Below are 26776 nucleotides of genomic sequence, written 5' to 3'. Positions count from 1 at the left end.
ACTCTGTGAACATTAAATCTGCCCTTAGAAAAAAAATTGAGATTAAGAAAAAATATATCACCTAATGCAGTTTATAAAAGTTCATGGTGTTCCCTCTTGAAGGCAACAGTGTATTTTTGCTAGGAGGATGCCAAGTTCACTGGCCTCTGTAGGCTTGCTGTTTACTGACATCTGATAGGCTTCAACATCTGTTGCCCTTCTCGATTGATGGGTGCTTCATTTTAGCACGTCCCTGATGCCAGGCTGGTAAAAACTTCAGTACTGAGGTCTTCTAAGACACTCCTAGGTCAGTGACACAGCTTTGTTTGTGAAGCTGGCTGAGGGAAGGAATATTCGGGGAAGAGTGGTAAGGGACACGCCATCCATCTACCATGCTGGGTATTCTCAGTTCTACCCTTGGGTCAAGCGACAGCTCCACACAGTTATAAACCTGGGCAATTCTTAAGTTCAAGTCAAGTTTCAATGTTCTGCTCTGGACCCTTAACAACATAGTATAGGATGAATTCTTCTGCTGCTTCTGTAAAGTTTCATAGAAGGATTTCTCATTTTGTTTTTAAAGAAATGGAAACTTTAGAATTTGGTAGCAGGGAAGACATAGTCTCTTTTGGAGAATGGGTGTATACTTCCTTGACTCTGTGGACACTATCTGACTTGAGCTATTTCCCAGTTCTGTGTTGGCTGCTGGGAAGCTCCAAGTAATCCCCTTATTTCAGGGTCAGAGACCCACAGGCCAAATCTGCCCCATAAATCTGCTTGGTCTGGCACTCACCAAAGCAGGGTTAAAACAACCTGAATGTCAATGTCCTTAGGCAGAGTATACATTCTCCAACCTTCAGAAGAAATCATCTTGGCCTTTGCCAGTATTGTCCCATGCTTATACAGACTAGTTGGCACCTGAAGGCATATATATTTGAGTCTAAGTAGTTGGGGTATTCTCTTTCTACATAGCTTCTAACTTGTGTTTTATTTTGCTTAGTTTTATTCTGCCTAGCCCTTTATTATAAGCTTGCTCAAATCCTTTATGGAAGAGGAGTATGAAAAATTATTTTCTTCCCAAAGCAAAACTGCCAAGATGAGTGCAAGTAGCTGCATCCATTGCATCCAAGGGATGATCATTTTGGGTCAGTCTCTTTGGCCTGCCCCACCTGTTAAAGGGAGCCTCAACACCTAGTTGAAACAGGCCCAGACACATGCCTTTTCCAGATCCAGCCCACTGTTATCTGTCAGCCCAGCTATCACAGCCCACCCTATCTCCAGCAGCAGAGGGAGAGCAGAAAATGCATCCTGACATCACAGGAAGGACCCAAGTAAAAGGTGCATTAATGTAGGCAAAAACAAGCCAGAAGAGTGATTAATTTGGCCTCCCCTTCAATATTATGTTTACACAAGTTGATTATATTGCACTTAATTACTAATTTGCCCTACTTAAACCAAGAGTGCTTTTAATTTTTAATGAGATAAGGGAATGAGATGCCTTTACTTAGTAAGGAGCAGCTATTTTATTTCCTTCTCTTGTTTTGCCCAGCCAATTAATAACATTTCTAAGGAAATGTATCCCTCTCATGAATTCTTTCTCATCTTCTTTCCAACCTCCCAGATTAAAAAAGAGATAGAAACAGACAAGAGGTCCTTAGAAACAAACTGACTTCACCTTCTGATCTGGTTGGCTGGGCTGGGAAAGGCCTTATAAAGCTGAGTGACATGGGATCCATAAATGGTTCTATTTTTTGGGAGTTGGGGTGTGTCTATTCCCAGAAACCATGACTTGGTTGTTACCAACACCAGAACACAGTTCTGGGCCTCCAAACAAGGCAATCCCCCCAGAACTCGGCATTGTTTCCTAAGTATTAACGTCAGATCATTTTAAGCATGGCCCTAGGGCAGCCCATAGGAAGAGCATGGGTTTTGGAGTCAGCTCTGGATTTGATCACCACCTCTGCTACTTGTGAGATGATGTATTTAAACTTTCCGAGCCTCAGTTTCCTATCTGTAATGGTGAGGTGAATAACCTGTTTTCAAGAAGTAAAGGTCATCTCCAGTACCTTAGCACACTGCCCAGCCCATCTCAGAAGAGGCACAGTTTTCCTATCTGTAGTGGAAGGTAAGGGAGGAAAATAAAGGCAGACATAAGGGGGTTCTGTTTGAGCATGCTAGGCTGTCTGTCATCTGTAGAGCTGGCAGATCTGATCAGTGCTACTCAAAGGGGCTGTCCATGACATGATGACAAAAAGAGTTGCGCCAGAAAGTAAACAAACACACTGATTCTTTCATCGAGAACGCGGTGCTGTGAACACAATGTCATAATGGAGTTACATTCTGATGCAAGTGCAGATCTGTAACAAACCATTCACAGACTGGCCTCTGGTCCGCAGACAGACCTGCCCAGCCCAATCTGGATGACGGCGGAGGATGGTGGTTACATGCTCCTGAACACTCTCTCCCACTCTCCTCTGGGCTGATCCAGGCTCATGTCTCTGAACCATATCAACGAGCTTCTTTGACCTCTGACTTTGACTCCACCCAATGGAAACCTGACAGTCAATCAGTGAGAGGGAAAAGAAAGGGGTCAATAATCCAGCTCGTCACTTCCAGGGTCACTGGCAAGACAGCTGACTTGGTAGCCTCCATATAGTCCTCTCTTCTGGAGTTCAGAGGTTCTAGGAACTGTGTTCCTCCTTCACCTCTTAAGGTCCAGCTCTTACAGATTCCAGTATACTACATCTTCACTTGTGATTTCTCCAGAGCCAGTCCACAGTCTGTAAACAGTCCCTCTACTAAACTCCCTACAACTGTCCTAATTTGAGGGTATCTTCTGTGGAGACCTTGACTAACACAGTGACATTTTAATGTATATTCAAATTCTAGTTGTCTAGAGAAGCAGACAACTAGAAGCAGAAGAATTGGAAAATTCTGAAAGAGATGGGAATACCAGACCACCTGACCTGCCTCTTGAGAAACCTGTATGCAGGTCAGGAAGCAACAGTTAGAACTGGACATGGAACAACAGACTGGTTCCAAATAGGAAAAGGAGTACGTCAAGGCTGTATATTGTCACCCTGCTTATTTAACTTATATGCAGAGTACATCTTGAGAAATGCTGGGCTTTATGAAGCACAAGCTGGAATCAAGATTGCCAGGAGAAATATCAACAACCTCAGATATGCAGATGACACCACTCTTATGGCAGAAAGTGAAGAAGAACTAAGGAGCCTCTTGATGAAAATGAAAGAGGAGAGTGAAAAAGTTGTCTTAAAGCTCAACATTCAGAAAACTAAGATCATGGCATCCAGTCCCATTACATCACGGCAAATAGATGGGGAAACAGTGGAAACAGTGGCTGACTTTATTTTTCTGGGCTCCAAAATCACTGCAGATGGTGACTGCCGCTATGAAATTAAAAGATGCTTACTCCTTGGAAGGAAAATTATGACCAACCTAGACAGCATATTAAAAAGCAGAGACATGACTTTGCCAACAAAGGTCTGTCTAGTCAAGGCTATGGTTTTTCCAGGGGTCATGTATGGATGTGAGAGTTGGACTGTGAAGAAAGCTGAGTGTCGAAGAATTGATGTTTTTGAACTGTGGTGTTGGAGAAGACTCCTGAGAGTCCCTTGGACTGCAAGGAGATCCAACCAGATCCAACCAGGATGGCCTAAAGGAGATCAGTCCTGGTGTTCATTGGAGGGACTGATGTTGAAGCTGAAACTCCAATACTTTGGCCACCTGATGTGGAGAGCTGACTCATTTGAAAAACCCTGATGCTGGGAAAGATTGACGACAGGAGGAGATGGGGACGACAGAGGATGAGATGGTTAGATGGCATCACTGACACAATGGACATGGGTTTGGGTGGACTCTGGGAGTTGGTGATGGACAGGGAGGCCTGGCATGCTGTGGTTCATGGGGTGGCAAAGGGTCGGATACGACTAAGCGACTGAACTGAACTGCAGAGAAGCAGACTCACAGATATAGAGAACTTATTTGTGGTTGCCAAGGGGGAGAGGGAGTGAGGCAGGGGTGGATTGGGAGTTTGGGATTAGCAGATGCAAACTACACAGGATGCAAAAACAACAAGGTCCTGGATAGCAGAGGGAACGATATTCAATATCCTGTGATAAACCATAATGGAAAAGAATATGAAAAAGAGGGCATATATAAGTATAACTGAATTATTTTGTTGCACAGCAGAAATGAACACAATACTGTAAATCAGCTATTCTTCAATAAAATAAATTTTAAAAAAATTTTAAAAAATAATGGTAATCACACTCAGCCTCACAGGAGTCCACTTCCAAGTATGACTGAGTTGAACAATCTTCAGCTTTGGAATTCTAGCCTAGGCCTTGGATTCTGGCCCCCGCCATTTCTAGCATTTGACTTTGGTAAGTCACTTAAACCTTCCTACCCTGTTTCTTCATTTGTAAAATTTATGATGATAATAGTATAGGAAATTTCCTTATGCATAACTTTTAACATGGTACCAAATTTTTAGATGTTCAAATTTCTTTGAAATGTATATGATTAGAGAGATGACATCCAAGTTTCTGTACTCATAGCACTTTATGGCTCACTGCAAAGTATCAAACATTTCCAATAAGTAACGGTAATAACGATATTTTTCTCTTGCAAAGGTCTTGATCATTTGCCTCAATGATGGAATCAGAAGTCTTTTCATAGGTTTCAGCAAGACCTCTAAATATTCCATGGCTCTGAATCTAACTTTGTCCAGTGGTATCTATATCTATATGTGTTCGTTTATGTGTGTGCATGTGTAGGCATTTTTAAGAACTTTTCCCCAGTTACAGACAATTCCTGATTTAACTAAAGGTCTTATCTTCCCTCATGTTTTATTTGCTTCTATAGCTTAATTTACTGTGTTGAATATTAAATTTATATTGCACAGATCTTCTATTCCTAACATCCTAGAGTAAAGAGAAGAAAGCCCAAGTTATTCATTTCTAATTTATCCCAACAAGGAAATTCACCATAAAAAATAAAAGCATAAATAATAATTAGAATGAGGAATTAAGTATGTATAGACATTCACTTCTACAAAATAATCTAACATATTTTTTCAGATTTGTACCAGTATAAAATGTTGTCTTGAACAAAATTAAGTTAAAGAGAAGTAGGTAAACTTTATTTTAGAATTACAGTCCTGAAATCCTTCTAAGCAACTAAAGGACTCAGTAGATATTTGGCTACTGTTTGCTTTTATAATAGTCCAATTCTTAAGTTCCTGAGTAAAAACTGCAGGAGGAGGAAGATATTTGAAAAAAATGCTTGTTAGCCTAAACCTCTGTGTTAATAACAATACTATAAAAAGTGTCTTTTAACTAAAGTTCTTAATTAGTTAAGTGCTTTTTTATATCTATCTCTATAAAAAGTAAATGGACAGGTTATGATTAAATACAAAAAGATAAAACACTACTGGGAACATGGTATGAAGTCTTCTCCAAACAAAAGAAGTAGAAAACTTCCAAACCAAAGAGGGTATGTTTCTTCTTTTTATTTCTACAAGTCATAATCAACAAAGTAGCAATGATAAACATGGATGCGGATATATTCTATTATCCATTCCACACTGTAGAAGAGCAGCTGAGCTGCCACATTGTAATCTCTGCTTTTTCCAGGCAACAGATATAAAAAGCACGGTTTGAGGGAACAAAAAGAACAAGGTTATATGACCTCACTGTTAACATCCACTGGTTGCTGCAGAGATTCTGTGAATGACAAACCGGAGATTCTTTGACTGACATAGGATGGAAAGTAACAGGCCTTGATCTAGGATCACCCTATGAACGGGAGAGTCAAATGTCATATATCTTGTATGTTGAAATAATCTCTTAAAGATAGAATTCTAAGTTTGAGCTACTTTTTAATATTTATTTATTTTTATTGGAGTATAGTTACTTTATAATGTTGTGTTAAAGTTTCTGCTGTACAGCAAAGTGAATCAGTTATATGTATACATATACGTTCTCATTTTTAGATTTCCTTCCCATTTAGGTCACCACAGAGCATTGAGGAGAGGTCCTCGTGCTACACAGTAAGTCTTCATTAGTTATCGATTTTTTACTCAGTAGGGGATCTTAGTTCCCCAACCAGGGATCGAACCAATGTCCCCCTGCAGTGGAAGCACAGAATCTTAACCACTGGGGAAGTCCCTAATTTCTTATTTTTTATATCCATGATGTCACTTTGCAAACTGGAGATATGTAATTAATCAGGACCTGAATTTGTTTTGTTTTTTTTTTTTTCCGAGCAGGAGCAATTTTTAAACAAGATAAGAATGTACTGTTAACCAGGCATGGCAGTAAGTATAAAGAATGTTAAGGGCAATATCACATTCTTAATTTAATCCTTCTTTAAATTAATTACCATTCTAGGATTTTCTGTTGATTTTCTATGAGGCACTCCCATGTGGGATAGGACATCAAAAATCCAATCAGAGACCTGAATCCACTTAATAAGAAACCAGAATCTCATAGCTCTTGAAGCACATGCTTAAGCAGCAAAGGGCAAAAGGCTACTAGAGAGATGACAGTATCAGGACCATGTGTGAAATGAACAGGATTTTAAGAGGCCTGGGATTGAAAACCAAATGAAACTAAAATTCACAGCAAAAGACTCCTTACACACAAGAAATGTGAGCCCTGAAATTTCACCCACTATTGGTGGGAGTATAAGGTGCTAATATGTATCAAAATCCTAAAGCTTGGGCAAACTCTTTGACCAAACAACTATACTTTCCATAATTTAGTTTCTGGAAATAACTTAGGGTGTGGGCAAATTTTAGCTACAGAGATGTTATTAGTTGCAATGTTCCTTAAAACAACAGAGACAACCTAAATATTCAAAACTAGAGGACTGGAAAAAATAAGTCATGGCATTTTCTATGGGGCAGAAAATTATACAGCCTACAAAAATGATAAATAAAGACGCTTACTATGTATTTTGGGGTGGGGGAAAAGGTTATAAAACAATATGCATTGTATGAATACATTTCTGCAATCAAGAAAAGTATAAAGTAATTTAAAAATATGGACCAAAGGATTAAAAAGATAGAAACCAGAATCTAATATAGTGATTGTTTTAGGATAGCAATATCAGTGTTTTCATACTTTTTTTTCAGCTTAACTGAATTTTTTTATTTTTCCCAATGAACACGAATTATTACTTGTATTCCAGAAAAAAGAAAAAACTCAGCAAATTAAGATTGAATGTGCCAAGAAATGAGATGGTTTCATATTTCTGAACATCCATTATATCAATATATCAGTCCTTCCAAACCTCCAGAAAACAAGATCATGATAATCAACTTTACTTTGCAAAATGTAAAACTGGTATTTATGGTGACAGAAAGCCAAACAGAACTAAAAAGCACAGAAAGTTGACTCACAAAATAAAACAGAATGGAGAGGTATTGTGTCACATATAAAACCACAGGCTTTGAAGCACATAATAGGTGATGAATATAAACTGGCTCCAAATGAAGTAAAACCTCGCAAAAAAAGAACAGAAAGAAGGAGAGGCTTTGGCTAAGTAGTGAGGGTGTTTGCAAGGACTGACCTTGAGGGTAGACCACTGCGGTCAGCGTGGATAGTTTATCCTGTGGGCACACATGACAGAAAGGGTGAGTAATCACCGCTCTCCACTGGCCGCTTACATGTACTGGTCTGCGAGACACAGGAGTCTGTCTGGAACGTGACAAGGAAAGCTGATGGTGGGAACGCATGGAGTCAATGGTTTACAGAGGCAGCAGCCCTCACACCGTGGGAGGAAAAGAGGTTTTGATTAATTGGTTGATTCCAAGGGCTTGTTTTCCTTATCCTGAAAGATGGCTGAATTCATTCTGATCTCTTGTCACTGTCTCCTTTTGCTGATTTTTACTTTAGATGCTTCTCTCTACTGCTTTTTTTTTTTCCTGAGGTGGGGAGGGCAGGTGTCAAGATAAATAGCACTGTTAGAATTAAAGCTTATTTTATATAAATAGTCTTGGGGGAAAAAAACTGCCTTATAAGATAAGAAATTACAGGAAGCTAATGACATCTGCAGAGGGGCTGAAGGAAGCAGAAAGTGGAAAGCCATTTTGTATTTCTGCCTCTTCGCCACTGGACTGAGTTTTTCTCTCATGGCATTGTGAATCCGGTTTCTTGTGTTATGTGTCCTTTGTGTTTCTCAGAACTTCTGTATTGTCTGTGCTTAGAAAATGGAAGCGTGCTGATAGCCCATAAAGTTATTTTTTCCAGTTTGTTAATTTTCCAGGACCTAGGAGCCTACAGAATTGTTATGGGATGCTCCAAACTTCTAATTATAATTATTTGCTTTCCAGGATATTCAGAATTAGAGAGGGTCACTTTGAAGTGCACTTATGGACAGAGGAGCAGTGGGTGACCTTCTAGGGATGGGGGAGAGGTCAGACAGAAAGATCACAGATGCCAAGGCTGCCTGGATTCCATGTTTTTATGACTATAAGGAGGGAGGAAGACTTCCTTCCTTGTGTCCCCTCTCACTCAATAGCTAAACTTTTACCATGAAAGTGGAATCTCTGTGACTTGACTCCATTTTATTAAGCTATAGATACAGCTTAATACACAATACTTGTCACACTGTCTAGTGGAAGAACAGTTTTGAAAACTGCTCAGAGGAGAGCACCATTGCTGGGGAGGGACAAAAAGGGTCCCCAACCTTTTTGGCACCAGGGACCAGGTTGGTAGAAGACAGCTTTCCATAGACTGGGGGCAGCAGAGGTGGGGTGGGGGTGGGGGTAGGGTAGGGGGTGGTGGTTTCAGGATGATTCAAGAGCCTTACATTTATTGTGCACTTTATTTCTATTATTATTGCACTGTGATATAAATGTGATAATTGGACGACTCACCATAATGCATAATCGGATCATGAGGCATTAGATCCTCATAAGGAGCAAGCAACCTAGATCCCTCACATGTGCAGTTCACAGTAGGGTTCACACTCCTATGAGAATCTAATGCTGCAGCTGATCTGACAGGAAGTGGTGCTCAGGTGGTAATGCAAGTGATGGGGAGAGGCTGTAAATACCGATGAGACTTCGCTTGCTCACTCGTTGCTTACTGCCTGCTTACTAACAGACCATGGACTGGTACTGGTTTGTGGGCTGGGGGTTGGGGACTCCTGCTGTAAGATATTATTATTCTATTGTTTAATGTGGCTGGATAGCTATATCAATACCCTTTGTGAGATCCTAATTTGAAAAGGGAATAGTAGGAAGACTCTACTGAAGAATTGATGCTTCCAAACTGTGGTGTTGGAGAAGACTCTTGAGAGTCCCTTGGACTGTTAGGAGATCCAACCAGTCCACCCTAAAGGAAATCAACCCTGAATGTTCATTGCAAGGACTGATGCTGAAGCTGAAACTCCAATACTTTGGCCACCTGATGCAAAGAACTGACTCATTGGAAAAGACCCTGATGCTGGGAAAGATTGAAGGCAGGAGGAGACGGGGACAACAGAGGATAAGATGGTTGGATGGCATCATTGACTCGATGAACATGAGTTGAACAAGCTCCAGGAGTTGGTGATGGACAGGGAGGCCTGGCATGCTGCAGTCCATAGGGTCGCAAAGAGTTGGACACGACTGAGTGACTGAACTGAACTGAGGAAGACTTTAGCTGTCTAAAGGGAGGGCAGAAAAGGGCAGGGGAAGAGAGGGAGACTCTGAGGATGAGAATATGAATGGATAAATAAACAAGGGGTGGAAGCAGGAACTATCAGTGGGCTGCAAAATTTGAATAGCAATGGACCTTGTAACTTGAGTAATCTCTCTCATTAATAACCCATCAGAAAATTCTATCCACTACCCCTTTCCCTCTAGCTGAAGAACTTTCCCCAGAATTGAAATATATAGAAGTGTGCAATAGCTATAAGTAAAATCCACAACTCTAAGTTCTTCTGATCTGTTTGTACCAGCAAAGGAAGGCATAGTGCTCTATCCCTGGCTGATGTCATCCATTCATGGCCTAAGAATTTGGGAAATCCTATCTCCCCAGGCACGTAGGCCTCTTCCTACGTGTAGCCTGGGTCTTTTGGAGTCTTCTTATCCTTTCCTTCATCTGAAGGAGATGCCACTGGCTGAGTATACCAAAGTCAGCCCATCTAGATAAGAAGTGAAATTCTTTATCCAACTACCATATGTGTAGCCTATGAGAAGACAAAACCTATGGCCCACAGGAATCACTGAGTTGCTGGCAAGTTTTGCTCAGCTTTCTTAAAGGAAGGGGTAGCAGGCATCCTGAAGATCAAGTTAGGATCTATGAAATTCAGGTTTGAAGTCTGAAGTTCAGGTTGAAGAATATGAATCACAGGGAGGAAGTTATTCTGTTTCACCTCAACTTGCCAGAGTCCTGAGCTGGTCCACAGACCTGGGGCAAACAGGTTTGCATCTCTTCTTTAGAGAGAGATGAATGAATCCAAGTGTACATGCATTTACATTTCCAAACATAATCATTATAACAATGTTGATAATTATACCTGGGCTTCATGGAGGTTCATGGAATCAAGATTGCTGGGAGAACTATCAATAACCTCAGATATTCAGATGACACCATCCTTATAGCAAAGAACTACAGAGCCTCTTAATGAAAGTGAAAGAAGAGAGTGAAAAAGTTGGCTTAAAACTCAACATTCAGAAAACCAAGATCATGGCATCTGGTCTCTTAAAAAGCAGAGACATTACTTTGCCAACAAAGATCCGTCTAGTCAAAGCTACGGTTTTTCCAGTAGTCATGTGTGGATGTGAGAGTTGGACTATAAAGAAAAACGAGCACCAAAGAAGTGATGCTTTTGATTCAAGAAGACTCCTAAGAGTCCTCTGACTGCAAGGAGATCCAACCAGTCCATCCTAAAGGAAATCAGTCCTGAATATTCATTGAAAGGACTGATGCTGAAGCTGAAACTCCAATACTTTGGCCACTGGATGTGAAGAACTGACTCATATGAAAAGACCCCGATGCTGGGAAAGATTGAAGGCAGGAGAAAAAGGGGACAACAGAGGATGAGATGGTTGGATGGCATCACTGACTCAATGAACATAAACTTGAGTAAACTCTTGGAGTTGGTGATGGACAGGAAGGCCTAGCATGTAGCAGTCCATGGGGTCTCAAAAGAGTTGGATGTGACTGAACTGAACTTCAAGGAGGTCACTGAAGCTTTCAAAGGCTCTATCTCAGCAGTTCCACAGGTATGGCAATTCTTCATTAAACATTTTTTAAAAAGGAAATAAATGAAACAAGCACCTGGAGAGGTCAATGACACTGTTTGACGATGTACAACAATCACACACAGAAGTCAAGACCACATCGGTTCTCTCTGATATGTGATGACAGGTGAGATTCAGGTCTCTTGCACCTGCTGGCTTTCTTTACTAGATTATAGTGTCTCCTAAAAATAATCAGAAGAGGCACTTAATTCTGTGGGTTGAACAGGGGGTGGGACCTTGTCTTTAAAATGTGGTAAGGCTTCCAGTTGCTACTCAAGTCACTGATTCCAACATTCAATCTACCTTATCTTAGATTCTGTTCCAGAAGATTAAGGGAGAATATTATGTAGTGAAGAAGAGGTCAGTGTGGGATGAGGCTCAGTTTTCACCTAGGAGAAGATATGAGTGTAATCTTCTCAGAGTTAGAAACTCCAAATATGACTAAGATATCAATGAGGAGCCATAAGTCATGGTATGAAGAATTGGATGGAATAGTCAGATCATGTCACACAACTCTGTTTTGGCTGTAGACAATCTCCTTTGTGACCAATGACATTCCTTTTCAGAAAATTCACACTTGAACATTTAAGAAACCAAAAAATATTTTTCAAGAAAAAAGAAAAAAAATAAAAACAGAATGAAAATCGGCAGAGGATATATTAAATCCAGAGAGACCTTGATTTCAATTTTACTTCTGTCCCTTATTAACTGTAGCCTTGAGCAAATTTCTTAAAACATCTCTGAGCCTGGTTTTCTTCATATATAACATAGGAATGAAAAGCCCTACCCTGCAGGTAGGGGAGACTGTCAAGATTAAATGAGGTGTCTTCATCTGCTTGGGCTGACATCACAAAATACCAGATTGAGTGTTTAAACAACATAAATCTATTTTCTCAAGGCACCAATATCAAGGTGCCAGCAGGGTTGGTTCTGGTTTGCAGATGGCTACCTTTCGGCTGTGTCCTCACACAGCAGAGAGAAAGCAAGGTCAGATATCTCTTCTTAGAAGGGCACTAATCTCACCATAGGGGTCCCACCCTCATGACCTCATGTAATCCAAATTACGGCCACATCTCTAAATATCATCATGCTGCAGGATTAGGGATTCAACATTTGAATTTTAAGGGGATAGAAACTTCCAGTTCATAATATGACTTAACCTATGCAGGGCCTTAGTAAGCATCTCTATTGCTTTGTTCTAGCAATTATGCTTCATCCCAGGGAGGGCAAGGCAGCTAGTTATGAGAACATCTTCATCAATCAACACATTAAAATAAATCACTGACATTTCAACAATAAAAACCTCCACGTGACGTTTCTGACATTTACCAGAAAATCCAGAAAAATGTTGAAAATTCAACTCTCCCATCTTTGTTTAAAAACTCCAGTTAAAATCCACAAGCATTCATGAATGGGTTCAATTCTTTGTAAGAGATATTTCACAAGCATCAGCTTGATAGGCTTGGGCAGGGTGCAGGGCATCACACTTTCAAAAATGTTGGAATGAGACTTTTGCATGTGACCATTTCCAATATGTACCCTTAAATTCTTTAATCTTTCTGGATCTCTGTTGCCCATGTGGGTTGTGAGAGGTACCAGGAAGATTATATGAAAAGCACCTAGCATAGTTCTTGGTACAAAAGAAGGTTACAATAAATAAAGCTGTCATTATTGAGCTACTAATGGAAAACCTGGCTTCAAGTCCTAACCTTGAGACAGTGGGCAAGTCACTTAAGCTCTCTGATGCTCAGCTGAACAAATACTTCTTCAACTTTCAGTTACAACTTCGGAGTCAGACTTCTTGGTTTTGGCATTTACTAGCTGTTTCACGTAAGCCAAGTTATTTAACTTCTTTTGCCTCAGACTCATCAACTATAAAAGGGGGATAATAGAGCTGTTGTGGGACTGAATGTACATTCCTGATTCAGAGAAAGAACTCATAATGTGCTCCTGATTATTAGTATAGATAAAGAAACAGAGTGGAGAGCAGATCACAGAACTTGTAAGAAGTCAAGTGAGGGTTGACTCTAGAGCTTGTGCTCTGAGCCCTAATCCATACTGTTTCTCTAACTTTTTGTAAACCTATTGTTAACCTTATTATTTTACAACTCAAAATCTCTCCATATAACCCACATGTGAAATGTCTTTTGCAATTTGGTGGTAGGAAAAGCTTTGTCTCCCAAAGAGACTAATATGCTTCCTCTTTTTGAAAATAAGAATTATGCAACTTATCATGTGGTCTTTTTTGTCTTGGCTGCCAGGAAGCTCAGAGTCAAATTGTGTGCTCCATCATCACCATCAAGTTGTTTCCTTCTTCCTGTATCTCTGTTCCTTATTTTTCTTTTAATTCCCTTTTACTAACATTTTCATTTGTGTCTCTTGTTGAAAGAGGCCTTGGAGGTATTTAAAAAGCGGTGGGTGGAAATGAAGGAGGTAGATAAAAATCAGAAATTCACATGAAAAATTTAAGTTTTCTATCTTACCTGTTTCACTTGCTAAAAGAAAAAAAAATGGGGAAATTTAGATGAAATCATGTAAGAGTTATTTTAAAGGAGGGGAAAAAAAAAAGGAAAACCAACAGAAGAACAGAACGACTGACAGTAATGAAAGCCAAGTCAAATGAAAACTGCAATAAATATGTCTGAGGCTAGAAGTGTTTGTGCTTTCCCTGGCTGGAACCTATCATTTCTTAATTATATCCTGTGTGTGTTTTGCAAGACATGAGCTGCTGTCAAGAGGAAGGACAGCCCCAGACAGGCGAGGGGCCACGGCCCACCCCTCGGTCCTCACATACCTGTACAGAAGCGAAATCCCCCGAGGCACAGGCCCCCAGAATAGCAGCGCCCACAAGAACAGACTCCACCTCTTGCGACAGGACCACAGGCATGCCTGCGCAGAACAAGGCCACACCTTGGTTAGGGAGCAGGGCCAGGGGAGCCAGTCAGCAGCCCCAGCAGCACGAACACCTGAAATAAAGGCAGCGGCCGGGCTCCCTCCCTGCCCCCTGCAGTTTGCAGTTCTTTAGGATTACTTGGTTCTAAAGGAGTTCCCTGTCTCTACCTGCCAGTACAGTAGACAAGGGTCCCTTGGGAACACACACACACACACACACACACACACACACACACACACACACACACACACACACACACACACACACACACACACACACACACACACACACACACACCCACCCACCCCTTAACTCAGGAGACCTTTTTGCCTAGGGTTTCTAGGTTTCTGCTAGCTGCTACCTGCCATTTCAAGCAGTTTTCTACAAACTTTTCTGAAGTGCTCTACTGAGCCCATGGTAGACAGAGATGAATCCGACTTCTCTGCTACTCAGGTCTCAAAGGGGAGATGGATGAGAAAGAGATAGAGGCCTCACACGGGGTTGGGTCTGTAACTGAGATGCGCTAAGAGAAGGGAAGCGTGACAGAGGGTGTGATGAACCTTGGCGGGGCCTCCTACATCTCTCAGAGAGTAAGTGAAAGCCCTTACCAAGGCTGACAAGGCACTCCAAGACCAGGGCCACTTCTCCTACCCTGACTGGCTCCTCCTCTGCTCCAGGCCACATGATCCGGTCACCTTGCTCTTTTCTGAATCAGCTTCAGGCCACTGCCTGTGCTGTTCCTCCAGTCTGGGTCACTTCCTTCAGGATGTCCCCAGGGCAACTCCTTCCTGCAAGTCTGTGCAAACATGTCTTCCCATTGTGGCTTTCCTGACCATCCAAAGTAAAACGACAACTTACCCACAACATCCCTTATCCCCCTCGACTTCCTCAATGCCCTCCAACACTGTATATTACTTCTCTGGTTTACTGTCTTGTCTGCTAGAACACAAGCTCCATGAGGGCAGGGTCTTTATTTTGTCCACTGCTGGATCCCTGGAATTGAGACTGGTATTGAGCACATGTAAGCGCTTATATGATGAACAAATAAATTTTTGATATGGGGAAGGGGGTCAGAGTGGTGGAGCTCAGGATTCAATAAGAATATGAAGGATGAGTAGGGGTCCACCAGGCAGGGAGGAACACTCCTAGCTCAAAGTAGACTTAAGATGAATAGGAATAATTTAGAATTCTTAGTATTTTATACATGTGCATATGAAATAAAACATACATAAAATATAAGTATTTTTGCTAATCAGGAGATGGCAGCAAACTCCACAGAGGTAAGCTCTGTGGCCAGACCTGTAAGGATCTTCCTCTACTCAAAATATTGTTTTTCCAAAGTCTGGATTTTTCTTCCTGTCTTTTCTGGGGAAGACTTCCTGGACATAGCCTCCTCTGCCCTCCCACCATCTCCTAACTCATCATTCCATTCCAAGGTTGGGGCCCCTTCCCCAGCTACCCTTGATGAAGGGAACAGGGGACAGAATTCTCACACATATCCCAGGGGACTTAGGAATACCAGCCCCATCCACAGGGGCAGTGCTGGAGACTTTACTGACAAGGTGGGGTGGGGTCTCTGGGAAGAGCTCAACCTGGTTCCACTAGCCCTGTGTCCTTCAGCAAGTCACTTATACACTTTTAGCCTCAGTTTCCCCCTGTGTAAAATAGGGATAATAACAGGTTTGCTGGAATGTAATGGGAAAGGGTACGGGCAGGGCTCAATACAACCCCTGACCTATGGTAATCCCTTCAGAATGGTGGTGTTAGGAAGAATCTCAATGAGGGGCGAAGGTCTTCTAGATGCACTTCACCTGGGCTAGAAAGTGGACCAGTGGAGAAAAGAATGGGGTAGATGTCCATCAGTCGTCCAGAAGGTAGGAGAGACGCCAGGCCACGTGGGAGGGCTGTGTGGGCCACCTCTGGAGAGAGCAGGGCAAGCCTTTGCAGAGTCTGGGGATCATGGGGACGGGAATGTGATCTTGACCACCCCACGGGCTTTGGGCTTATCCCATGACATCATCCCACATGCTGCTTGCCTCTCAGCCTTCCTTTCCCTGTTAAAGCCTCACTGGTCTGAGCAAAGAAGAATGGCTCATGGCCCCTGTCCTGGGAATGGGACTCCAGGGGGAGCTGGGTGGATCCCTGATCAGCTCTCTAGTTGTAGCCCAGAGTACTCTGGAGCCAGGCTGCCAGGGTTTGAATTTTGGCTTCCTCCCTGTCTCAGCTGTGTGACCCTAGGTGAGTTATTTAACCTCTCTGTGCCTGTTTTCCCAGCTGCAAAATGAGGTTAAAATTCCACTGATCTCACAGAGTTGTGAGAATTTACAAGCTTATTTGAGCATATTTAATACTGTTTCAGAGTATTCTCATAAAAAATTGACCTAACTTCTATACTTAAAAAAAAAAAAAAAAAGTGATATTGTAAATAAGACACTTAAAAAAAGAGTTTGTGGCTTAGAGAAAGCACTTATCTGGGCTTCCCGGGTGGCGCTAGTGGCAAAGAACCTGCCCGCCAATGCAGGAGACATAAGAGATGAGGGTTTGATCCCTGGGTTTGGAAGATCCCCTGGAGAAGGGCATAGCAACCCACTCCAGTATATTCTTGCCTGGAGAATCCGAAATTCTTCATGTTTATCTTATCTGGGTCCTGGGACACTGACCTGTATGGACCATGTCTGTAGGCCCCCTGCCCTCTGATTGCATCCTTGACTGAGCTCATCTGCAGTCAGGCGGCCCCTCTTCACGCATCCTCTCAGCCTCAGGTGGGTGACCTCCCGCCCCGGCCCTGGAAGCCTCGGGGTAGTCAGACTGTGAGTACACTCACGGTACTGCCTGCTGGCCGGGGTTTCCCTCAACCCGACCCATGCCTCTGTAAACAGACCCTTTATTGGACTTTTCTCCAGTTAATCCAAAGTGAGTGTGTCATCTGTTCTCTGCTCGGATCTGACTCATGCTGACACCAGCGTCCTCTGGGTCTCCCGATCCTCTCTGGAGAGTGGTCGGAGCACAACAGCACTTTTTCTGTTTGTAATGACCCTCTTGGCAGGACAGGATTGTTCTTAACATGCCCGTGCCAAACTCAGAGAATGAATACATGAAAGAGTAAATGATTGAATAATGAATAAGACAGGCAGAGGGAAACCCCTACTGAAATGGCCAGAATTTTTCAAAACAAAATTTAGGAGGAACATTTAGTCCCGAGTCAGTGAGAGAAACCTATAATTACTCAGTACATACCGAGTATTTCTTGAAACCACAGTTAACTATATGCCTAGGGTACAACGAGATTCTTCTTCCTCACGTAGAGGACATTTCTCAAGTTGGCAAAATCCTGCTCTCCCTGCTTGTACAGAGCAGGAGCAGACTGTTCCCCAAATGGCAAAGACTTGCTTACAAAATATTTAACTTCTTTTTTTCTCAAGTGTACCTCCTCCTTTTGGCGTGGGGCTGCCTAAAGGGAAGACGTGAACTAACATTCATTGAACACTTATCTTAAGCTAAGCACAGAGACTGGTGCACACAAACTCACGAGTATTTATTCCTCGGCATGCTCTCTATGAGGGAAATAATATTATTTGTACCTTTCAGAAGGGGGGAATGAGGCTGAGTGGTAAAGCAATTTGCCTAAAGTCACAGAGCTAGTCCTCTGCTCCATTATTCCATACTATCTACAATGAATCTGCTAAATTCCATTATGTTTTCACATGTATTCCTGAGAATCATGTATTAGCTCTACGGTTCTTTCTATAGCTTTGTTTGCAGGAAAACTAGAGCAATTAACAATTTTAAAGGCACCGAACACTCAACCTATACACCCACAGCTTGTGTACCCATCTTTTACAGAAACAAATGCAAATGTGTTCTTTTTGCAGAGTGTTGGGTGAAGGAGAGGAAGAAGGCAGCTTTGCCTGGAATGTGAACTATTTTATCTGATGCATTAATGAGTCTAGCAAAACCCAAAGCATTTCAAGGCAGATGCACTTTGCCATCACTTGTCAATCACAGGCTTCCCCAGGCAGAGGCATTTCAGGCCAAAGAAAAGATCCCTTTGTTCAAAACTGTAACTGGTCCACAGTCAGAGACAAAGGGTCCAGTTTCAATTGGAATCCAAATAATGATTAACAGCCTTTTCATTTGACAGCCTAAAGGAGAACAGTTTCCAAAGTAGAACTTTCTATGAAGCCACTGCACCCCTTGCTTCTGAGTCAGCTCAGGGGTGTGAGGCCTGGAGGAGAACTCACTTTCCTAAAGCCTGGAGCTGCAGTGTAGAGTCAGGGCCTGCCACCCTGCTCTCGGGCCATTGTTTCCTATTCCCTTGGGTGATATGTCAGCCAGGGTTGATTCCATCTCTCTTCCTGGATCCAGGTAGGAAGTCTTGATGGCTCTTTGGAGGCTGGACATTGGAAAGTCACTCACAGATCAGATCTGAAGTATGAATTGTATTTGAACAAGCTAGCTGACTCTGAGATAAAACATATTTATGGCTTTTCTCTTAGGGAAAATTATAAGCTAATCTGGGCTCCTTTTTACATCTTCTTTTCTGCCTCCAAACGGCCCATTTCCATAGGTTTTGGACACTTTGGGAAAGGGGGATTCATCATTAAATGGTTATAAACTGGGCAGAAAAGTTAAGAAACCTGGGTCAGCAGCATAGTGTAGGAGACATAGGTCTGGACACACCTGGTACCATCCTAGTCCGGCACCTACCAGGTGTCTGACCTTGGACAATCAATATGAGTCACCTCCCTGACCCTCAGTTTCCCTGTCTGTAAGGCGGGGGCACCGATTTCTACCTTTCGGTGGTGTGTGCGGGTTAAATGTAAATAAAGTGATTTACACTGACACAGAGTAGGAGTGCATTTGAGTGTAGTCAATTCTACACTTATTTTTACATATTTACCCTTAGACCATGTGCTTTTGCTACTGTTCACTGGCCTATGCTTCCATTTCCCTACCTCTAAGATGGGGTTCAGCAACAGGGTTTGATCTCACACCATGCAGGGGGTGACGTTGCCCATCACATGTGGGAAAGCTCTCACCTGTGCGGATCTGCATGGCCTGGAGCGGGGAAGGGAGCGTCCAGTAGAAAACTGGACCCCCCCATTCATCAGAGGTAAGGCATGCAGGGGACAGGGGGCAGCAAGAGATCATGATGAATGGAGGCCAGTGGAGGGAGAATCAGATGAGACTGGAGTTGGGGCTGTAAGCAGGGTCCAATCCTTTCCCACTTCCCTCCACTTGCCCCGCTGTGGTGCCTGGCCTCCATGTGGTGGTGGGGAGTGGGAACATCAGTTCTCTGGAGACAGTGGGAGAGAAGGGAGCAATAGGCACGAGGGCAGCAGGTCCAGAGAGACAGGCCCAGGTCAGCCACTGGGACTCAAGCAGGCCTCCTATTCATGAGGCCCCTTCCATGGGGCTCAGGAGTCTGCACTAGGAAGCTTGCTTGCTTTTGTCTGCTCAGATCACAGAGGTATCAGCCCATTACCCAGGATTCTCTCCATCTGTGTCATGATCTCTGGTTCTGGTGAGCTGAGAAGGAATCACAGGATCTTGAGGTTTGAATCAGGGCTCACATTCCCACTAGCAGCCAGACACCCACAGCTCCCACCATAGTCAGCCTCTGCCATCTTTCTTCAAGACAGTTTGCTTATCACTTCCTCCAGTCACTTGCCCTGCACTGTTACAGATACAAACCAGGGCAAGGTCATGCTGTTTCCATAACACCCTGTACTTTTCTCACTCAAAGCCCTTGCTACACTAGATTTGACATGTCTGTTTGCTGTCTGCCTTCTTCCATAGACCCTGAGCTCTTGGGGGGCAAGAATCATGTTTTCATCTCTGTATCGTCAATACTACCCAAAGTAGGGTATCAGAAGAGGTACTCAAGACTGTTAAGTAAATATTTGAAAATTAAGATCTGGCCCTTGCTAACTTCTCTTATCTCTTACCATCATCCAGTAATTGGATACACAGAGAAGTCACTTTCCCTCGTATGACAACAACAGTTAAGAAAAAAAAATAATTTTAACATAAATGCTCCAAATAATATGGGACCCCACCTATATCCTCCTTTTTTCTACCCTGTCTAGATCTTGGCCACATTCATGTGCTGTCAAGTCTAGGATGACCTCTTCTCCTCCTCCTCAGACTTACCAGTGATGTCTGCATGCATTTGCACAAAAAGGGGATTCTTGCTGAGGCCACCACACAGGAAAAGGGTGCTGATCGAGTGCCCTGCTGACTCCATGGCTTCTATAATGAGGCGCGTTCCGAGCTTAAAGGGAAAAACAGAAGAAAGCATCAGCATGGTGGTGAAGGGAAATAACATAGAACATTTACTAGGGGTTTACCCAGCAGTAGACACTGCACTTGGAGCTTGACATATATATATATATATATGTATGTATGTACTCTCTTAGAAAGTCAGGACTCAAGGAGATTACACTGCTCATGATAACGCCATATTATTAAGTTACAGAGTGGGAATTCCAACCTGGGTCTGCCTGATTCCAAAACCTTATGAATTATTATACTATTTGCTTCTATCAGTAGTTACACAACATTGACAAAACAAGTTGACAGTGTTAACACAGTTCATTCAAATACACATATTTGATGAGTATCCGTTATGGCCCAGATCCTCTATGATAAACTTTTTGGCACCAGGGGCTGGTTTTGTGGAAGACAATTTTTCCACGGACTGGCGTGGGGTTGATGGTTTCTGGATGATTCTCATAAGGAGTGCGCAACCTAGATCCCTCACATGTGCAGTTCACAGCAGGATTCATGATCCTATAGGAATCTAATGCTGTGGCTGATCTGACAGGAAAGAGAGCTCAGTTGGTAATATGAGCGATGGGGAGCAACTGTAAATACAGACGAAGCTTCACTAGCTCATCTGCTTCTCACCTCCTGCTGTGCGACCTGGCAAGCAGGGGATCTCTGCTCTATGAGTTATGGGGAATGGAGTGACTAGCAACTCTGCTGCGAAAAACTCTGCTTCGAAAGATCTCTGCTGGAGATCCCTGAGTCAGTTTTCCTTTCCTAAAGAGGAACTAAAGAAGTTTGTTCCTTGGAAATGCGGCCAACAAACCCAGCAGCTGAAACATGGAAGTTCAGTTTAGTTCAGTTGCTCAGCTGTGTCCGACTCTTTGCGACCCCATGAACCACAGCATGCCAGGCCTCCCTGTCCATCACCAACTCCCGGAGTCCACCCAAACCCATGTCCATCGAGTCGGTGATGCCATCCAACCATCTCATCCTCTGTCATACCCTTCTCCTCCCACCTTCAATTTTCCCAGCATCAGGGTCTTTTCCAATGAGTCAGTTCTTCGCATCAGGTGGCCAAAGTATTGGAGTTTCAGCTTCAGCATCAGTCCTTCCAATGAACACCCAGGGCTGGTCTCCTTTAGGATGGACTGGTTGGATCTCCTTGCAGTCCAAGGGACTCTCAAGAGTCTTCTCCAACTCCACAGTTCAAAAGCATCAATTCTTCTGCACTCAGCTTTCTTTATAGTCCAACTCTCACATCCGTACATGACTACTGGAAAAACCATAGCCTTGACTAGATGGACCTTTGTTGGCAAAGTAATGTTTCTGCTTTTTAATATGCTGTCTAGGTTGGTCATAACTGTGCTTCCAAGGAGTAAGTGTCTTTTAATTTTACAGCGGCAGTCACCATCTGGAGTGATTTTAGAGCCCAGAAAAATAAAGTCAGCCACTGTTTCCACTGTTTCCCCATCTATTTGCCATGAAGTGATGGGACTGGATGCCATGATCTTAGTTTTCTGAATGTTGAGCTTTAAGCCAACCTTTTCACTCTCCTCTTTCACCTTCATCAAGAGGCTCTTTAGTTCTTCTTCACTTTCTGCCATAAGCGTGGTGTCATCTGCATATCTGAGGTTATTGATATTTCTCCCAGCAATCTTGATTGCAGTTTGTGCTTCATCCAGCCCAGCATTTCTCATGATATACTCTGCATATAAGTTAAATAAGTAGGGTGATAATACACAGCCTTGATGTACTCCTTTTCCAATTTGAAACTAGTCATGGAAAGAGGGCTCTCATTGTACAAAGAAGGTGAGCCACAAGACCTCAGGCTAGCAGAGGGCTAAAAGGACCTTTGTTATCACCTGAAACCAGGTAGTGGTTCTAATGAGAAGGTTTCTAGTGCCAGAATCCATTCCTCATCAGTCCTTGGTGATCTGAGATGATGCAGAAACCATATGCCCTATTTGGCTCAAGCTTCACCATATTTTCATTTTCGCCCTTGTGTCTTCCTATCTTTCAAAAATGTGTTATTTTCATCCTTGTCTTGCTCAGTTCATGAAACTCAGTAAAAACTGATGCTTGACAAGAAGATACTACCATGGGGTCATCAAGGTGAATCTTAATATATAAGTCACGAGTTTTAGCTAGGGTATTGGAGTAGCTAAAAATCATAATTTCCTTGAAAGTTAAAAAACTGGAAGTCTCCAAATCATCATTTATTTGAGAGAGGATTAAAAACAAAATGATGAACTGTGATATGACTTTAGGAGGCAGCTGCATGGTGATGTTAGAGAAAGTGGCTCTGGGAAGAAATGAGGGAGAAGGTATTTTGGTGGCATGATAGCCCTTGAGATGCTCAAGGGGAGTGACCAAGTCCCAGGTGTGGACATGGGAAGTGGCTGAAGCAGATGGAAGAGAAGGTCAAGGGGAAGGAAAAGGTCAAAGGAGAAAGGGAGGTTAAGGATCTGGGAGGTAAGAGATGGTACAAACACCAAGAACGTGGGGTGTGGGCTTCACAGGTTCAGTGAAGATGGACAGTGGTTCTGGTCAGATGGCATTCAAGTGCACAGAAGAGGAGACAACAGCTCAGCTTGAGGGCATGCAGTATCTGAGCTTCACCAAAGGAAAGGAGGAGGGTTTAGGAAATCATCAGGATGCAGAAAATCCTGACTGCTGTGGAGTAAATGATGAGGGATGGTCTTAGGGGAAACACACTGACTGAAACCACCCACCCTGGCCAGGCACCACAGTAACTACTTGCGTGAATTATTTTACAACAGGAGGTCCTAGCAAGGAACCTGGAACTAACAAGCCACCACCAACCGGAAGAGTTCAGGAAAGATCAAAAGGAGACACCACATGTCCTACTACTTCCCAGAATCCTTCTTGCTGACATTCATCTTGGCTGAGTAATGCTTGTACCACCAGGAAGGACCCTGGCCAGAGACAACCCGGAAACTAATCCCATCACCATAAAACCTAAAACTGTGAGCCACATGGCTGAGCAGTTCTCCTGGGTTCCCTATTCTGCTGCTCTCTGCCTGGGTGGCCCTTCCCAACAAAGTCTCTTGCTTTGTCAGCACGTGTGTCTCCTTGGACAATTCATTTCCGAGTGTTAGACTCCTTTTTGAGTCCTGGAAGGGGTCCTTCCTGCAATAGTGGGGCAGTTCAAGAGCAGAACCAAGCATTTCCAGCCCACAGGTCTTCAGGTTTGTGGAAGCTATTAGTGAGTCTAGTAAGAATATGGATTAGGTAAAACTTGGGCCTCCAAAGATCATCCACAGATGTAGTGTGTTAAAAAAAAGATTAAAACATGTTGTACCCTATAAGACCAGATCCTGCTTATTGAATATGCCTGATTACCCCCAGATGTTCTTTCTTAAGCTTTTGGGGGCGGTCATGAACCCTCTTGAGAATATGATAAAGCCTACTGACCTCCCCAGAAAAAAGTCATATATAAAATAGTATTAAAACTAATTTTAGGAGCCCTACAAATGCCCTTACATCTGCCATGGATCATTTGGTGTCTGTGGATTCCAGGTAACCCTAGTCTACTCTAGGAGCATGAATCTGCACCTAGGAAACAAGAGTGTGGCTTTTGAATTAAAAAAAAAAAAAACCTGGGAAGGCATTCAGGCATTTTTATCTACTTTTAGAATCAAATCCACACCTAACCTTTCCATGACTCAATTCTCATTTTAAAAATGGGAATAAAACATTATATTTTTCATTTGTACCTCCATGGACTGTCTAAAATGTTAACATGCAACAAAAAATTTTAAATGTGGTCTTAGACTTGACATATCTACCTTGCAAAGTTGCTGCTATAGACAGAGTATGTAAAGAGTGTCTAGTACACGGAAGGCATTTAGAAATGAGAGCCATTCTGGTTATTAGCTAGAGGCTAAGCACTCTGCTATGCTCTTTAACATCATTTCTAATTTTATGAAAAAAAATCAAAAGCTGCATATTATTATCCCCATTTAGGATTTCCATAATTTGCTTTAAGCCATGCCGTCTGCCTCAGGGGAGGGGAAGCTGCCTCCTAACATGCATGGAGATGCCGTGCAAAATGGCTATTTCTGATATTTCTAAAACCAGAAACCTGGGGGCTTATGTGATTAGCAGGCCTGAGAGGAGAGTAACACAAAGCACATTCTCTGGGAAAAGGCAAGAAGTGATCAGAACAAGAGGCGCTCCCTCCAGAGGGGCTGGGATGGCCTGTCTATCCTCCGTGTGGCATTGTCAGCAGGAAATTCCCACTCAGGCTGCTGGTTAGTTACAGGGCCTTCCCTTTTGGCGACTTAGACGCCACTCTGTGAAACACTCCACCCTCCTTAAACGCCCCACCAAAGGGCTTTGTGCTAAAATGATTTTGTGCTCACCTTTCTGGAAAAAATGTTTTCACAGAGAAATTTAAATTAAAATCAGGCTGTTCCACTGGGAATGTACAGAACCAAATGCAAATAGAGAGACTTCAAATGCAAATAGTACTTTTAAAGGGTCTATTCTGCAAAGAAAACTATGGATGAACAGGCTATGTATAAACTGGGTGTTTGACAGGTCTTTCAATTAAGCTTGGTCAGGAGAGAATTTCACATCATGAAGGGTTTTGCATAGTCTCAAATTAACTTCACTACAATATCTCTTTAATTTCATTCTGTTCTTAGAAAATGTCAACCATAGATATTGCTATGGAGAGGAATGTGCTTAACTAACTTTATAATCAATAGGTGTAAGGGCAATATTCATAGTCAGTGAACACATTTTTTGAACATCATGGGAAAATCTCTGGTATAAGAATGCTCATTAAAATGCACATTAAAATGCACAAATGAACTAAAAGATCAGAACACCCAGATACTTTTGCAAAACAGACTGAACTCCTCACAACTCAATGGACTGCACAACATAGCCTTATTGAAAAATCTGTCTTCAATTGCCTTTCCTTTGTGGTGCTATAAAGGTCATTAAAACAATGGAGCGAATAAATATGATAGCTTTTAATATATGTACAACTATTACAAACAAAAGTGATTTGCCAAGTGTGTGGCGTTCGGAAAATGTAGTTGGCTTCCCCCGCCCCAGCCTTTCTCTACCCCTGGATGCATTATACATTCTTGGATTTCTGCTACAGTGTTCTTACCAGGAAGGGGACTCTGTGAGACAATCCTGGCCAGATTAATGATGTTTTCTAAGATGTGTCGAATCAAAACTGTTCTCAGGAATGCTTGAAGGCTTATTTCAATCACGTGGCTTTTACAAGCTGATCCAAGAGCAATGTAGAATGGTAACATGCAAGAGCAAAAGCCAGTGAGCAGAAGGACAGAGGTTCAGATTCTGACTCTGCCATGCACTAGCTGTTTGACCTTGGCAAGCAGTGTTCCCTGTCTGTAAGATGAGACAAGCCCACCTACTTACAGGGTTACTCACAGTGGGTAAGGTACCCTGTTTGGTGCCTGGCACAGGCAGTGGGCATCAGTAAGAGGGAACAGCGATGATCATCAGATGAAGGTGACCCTTGGCTCATCCTGGGTGGCCTCCTTCTTCATGTCTCCCTGTTAGCAGGGACTCAGAAGGATGAACCTCATGCAGCTCTGATATTTTCCAGGATTATTCATTTTAATGCCTGTGATTCATTCCACTGTAAGACTTTCCACACATTAACATCAGAAAATAAAAGCTCCTCAATACACTGTGTACCCAGCTTTATTTTAGAAAGCTGTGGGTTCAAATCCCAGTTCTGCCACTTACTAGCTGTATGAGACTGAGCAAGTTAATTAACCTCACTTAGGCTTAGATTGTAACCTTTGGAATGGGGATTATAATTCCTCCCTCATAAGGTAAAGTCATATAATGTATGTAAAATATTCAGCCTACTACCTGGTACATAATATCTCAAAACTATATCATTTATTATTATCATCTTTACTATGAAGCAAGATCACTAAATAACTACCTTTACTACTGATGCATACTTCTCTTCTCCATTTTTTTCATCTTTTCATACTAGCCACTCTTGCCATTTTGAAAGATGTCAGAACTATCCTTTTTTTTGTTTTTTTACCAAGTTCCCATAAATAAAGCAGGCTGACTGGTATTATTGAACTGGACAAGCTCTTAAATCAATAAGACAGTTGCTTCAATAGTTGTTTATAGATAAACTTGTTTTTAAACTAAAAAGCATTATTTAATTGTGTTGGCCAACTCTGCTCTTTTATTGTATGTATGTGGTACCCAGGTAATCTTAAACATAAGGAAAGTACTTTAGTTGATGATATGGATATATAGAAAATATGTATGTAATTCTATTCTTTAAACTAATGAGGATATGAAAGTGGCATGTGGAGAACAGACTAATTGAATAGCATATAGCT

At 42.4% G+C, this 26776-nt stretch overlaps 1 protein-coding gene across 10 annotated transcripts in view; it reads right to left on the bottom strand.

Moving 5' to 3' along the window:
* Window positions 1-26776, bottom strand: part of FGGY (FGGY carbohydrate kinase domain containing) — a 483924-nt gene that overhangs the window by 74036 nt on the left and 383112 nt on the right. For 6 of the 10 annotated variants that reach the window (XM_043461161.1, XM_043461164.1, XM_043461163.1 and 3 more), the window contains 3 exons: window positions 20283-20403; window positions 14031-14125; window positions 5694-5795 (listed from right to left, as the gene is read on the bottom strand). In XM_043461161.1, coding sequence (XP_043317096.1) covers window positions 5694-5795; window positions 14031-14125; window positions 20283-20403 — 318 coding nt within the window. Of the gene's footprint in view, window positions 1-5693; window positions 5796-14030; window positions 14126-18032; window positions 19659-20282; window positions 20404-26776 lie in introns of those variants that run through there. The other 4 variants (XM_043461165.1, XM_043461167.1, XM_043461170.1 and 1 more) reach the window with 3 other exon arrangements.

The sequence above is a fragment of the Cervus canadensis genome, chromosome 2, assembly GCF_019320065.1.
Source record: "Cervus canadensis isolate Bull #8, Minnesota chromosome 2, ASM1932006v1, whole genome shotgun sequence".
In the NCBI taxonomy this organism is placed as follows: domain Eukaryota; kingdom Metazoa; phylum Chordata; class Mammalia; order Artiodactyla; family Cervidae; genus Cervus; species Cervus canadensis.
This window is presented reverse-complemented; position numbering and strand designations above follow the sequence as displayed.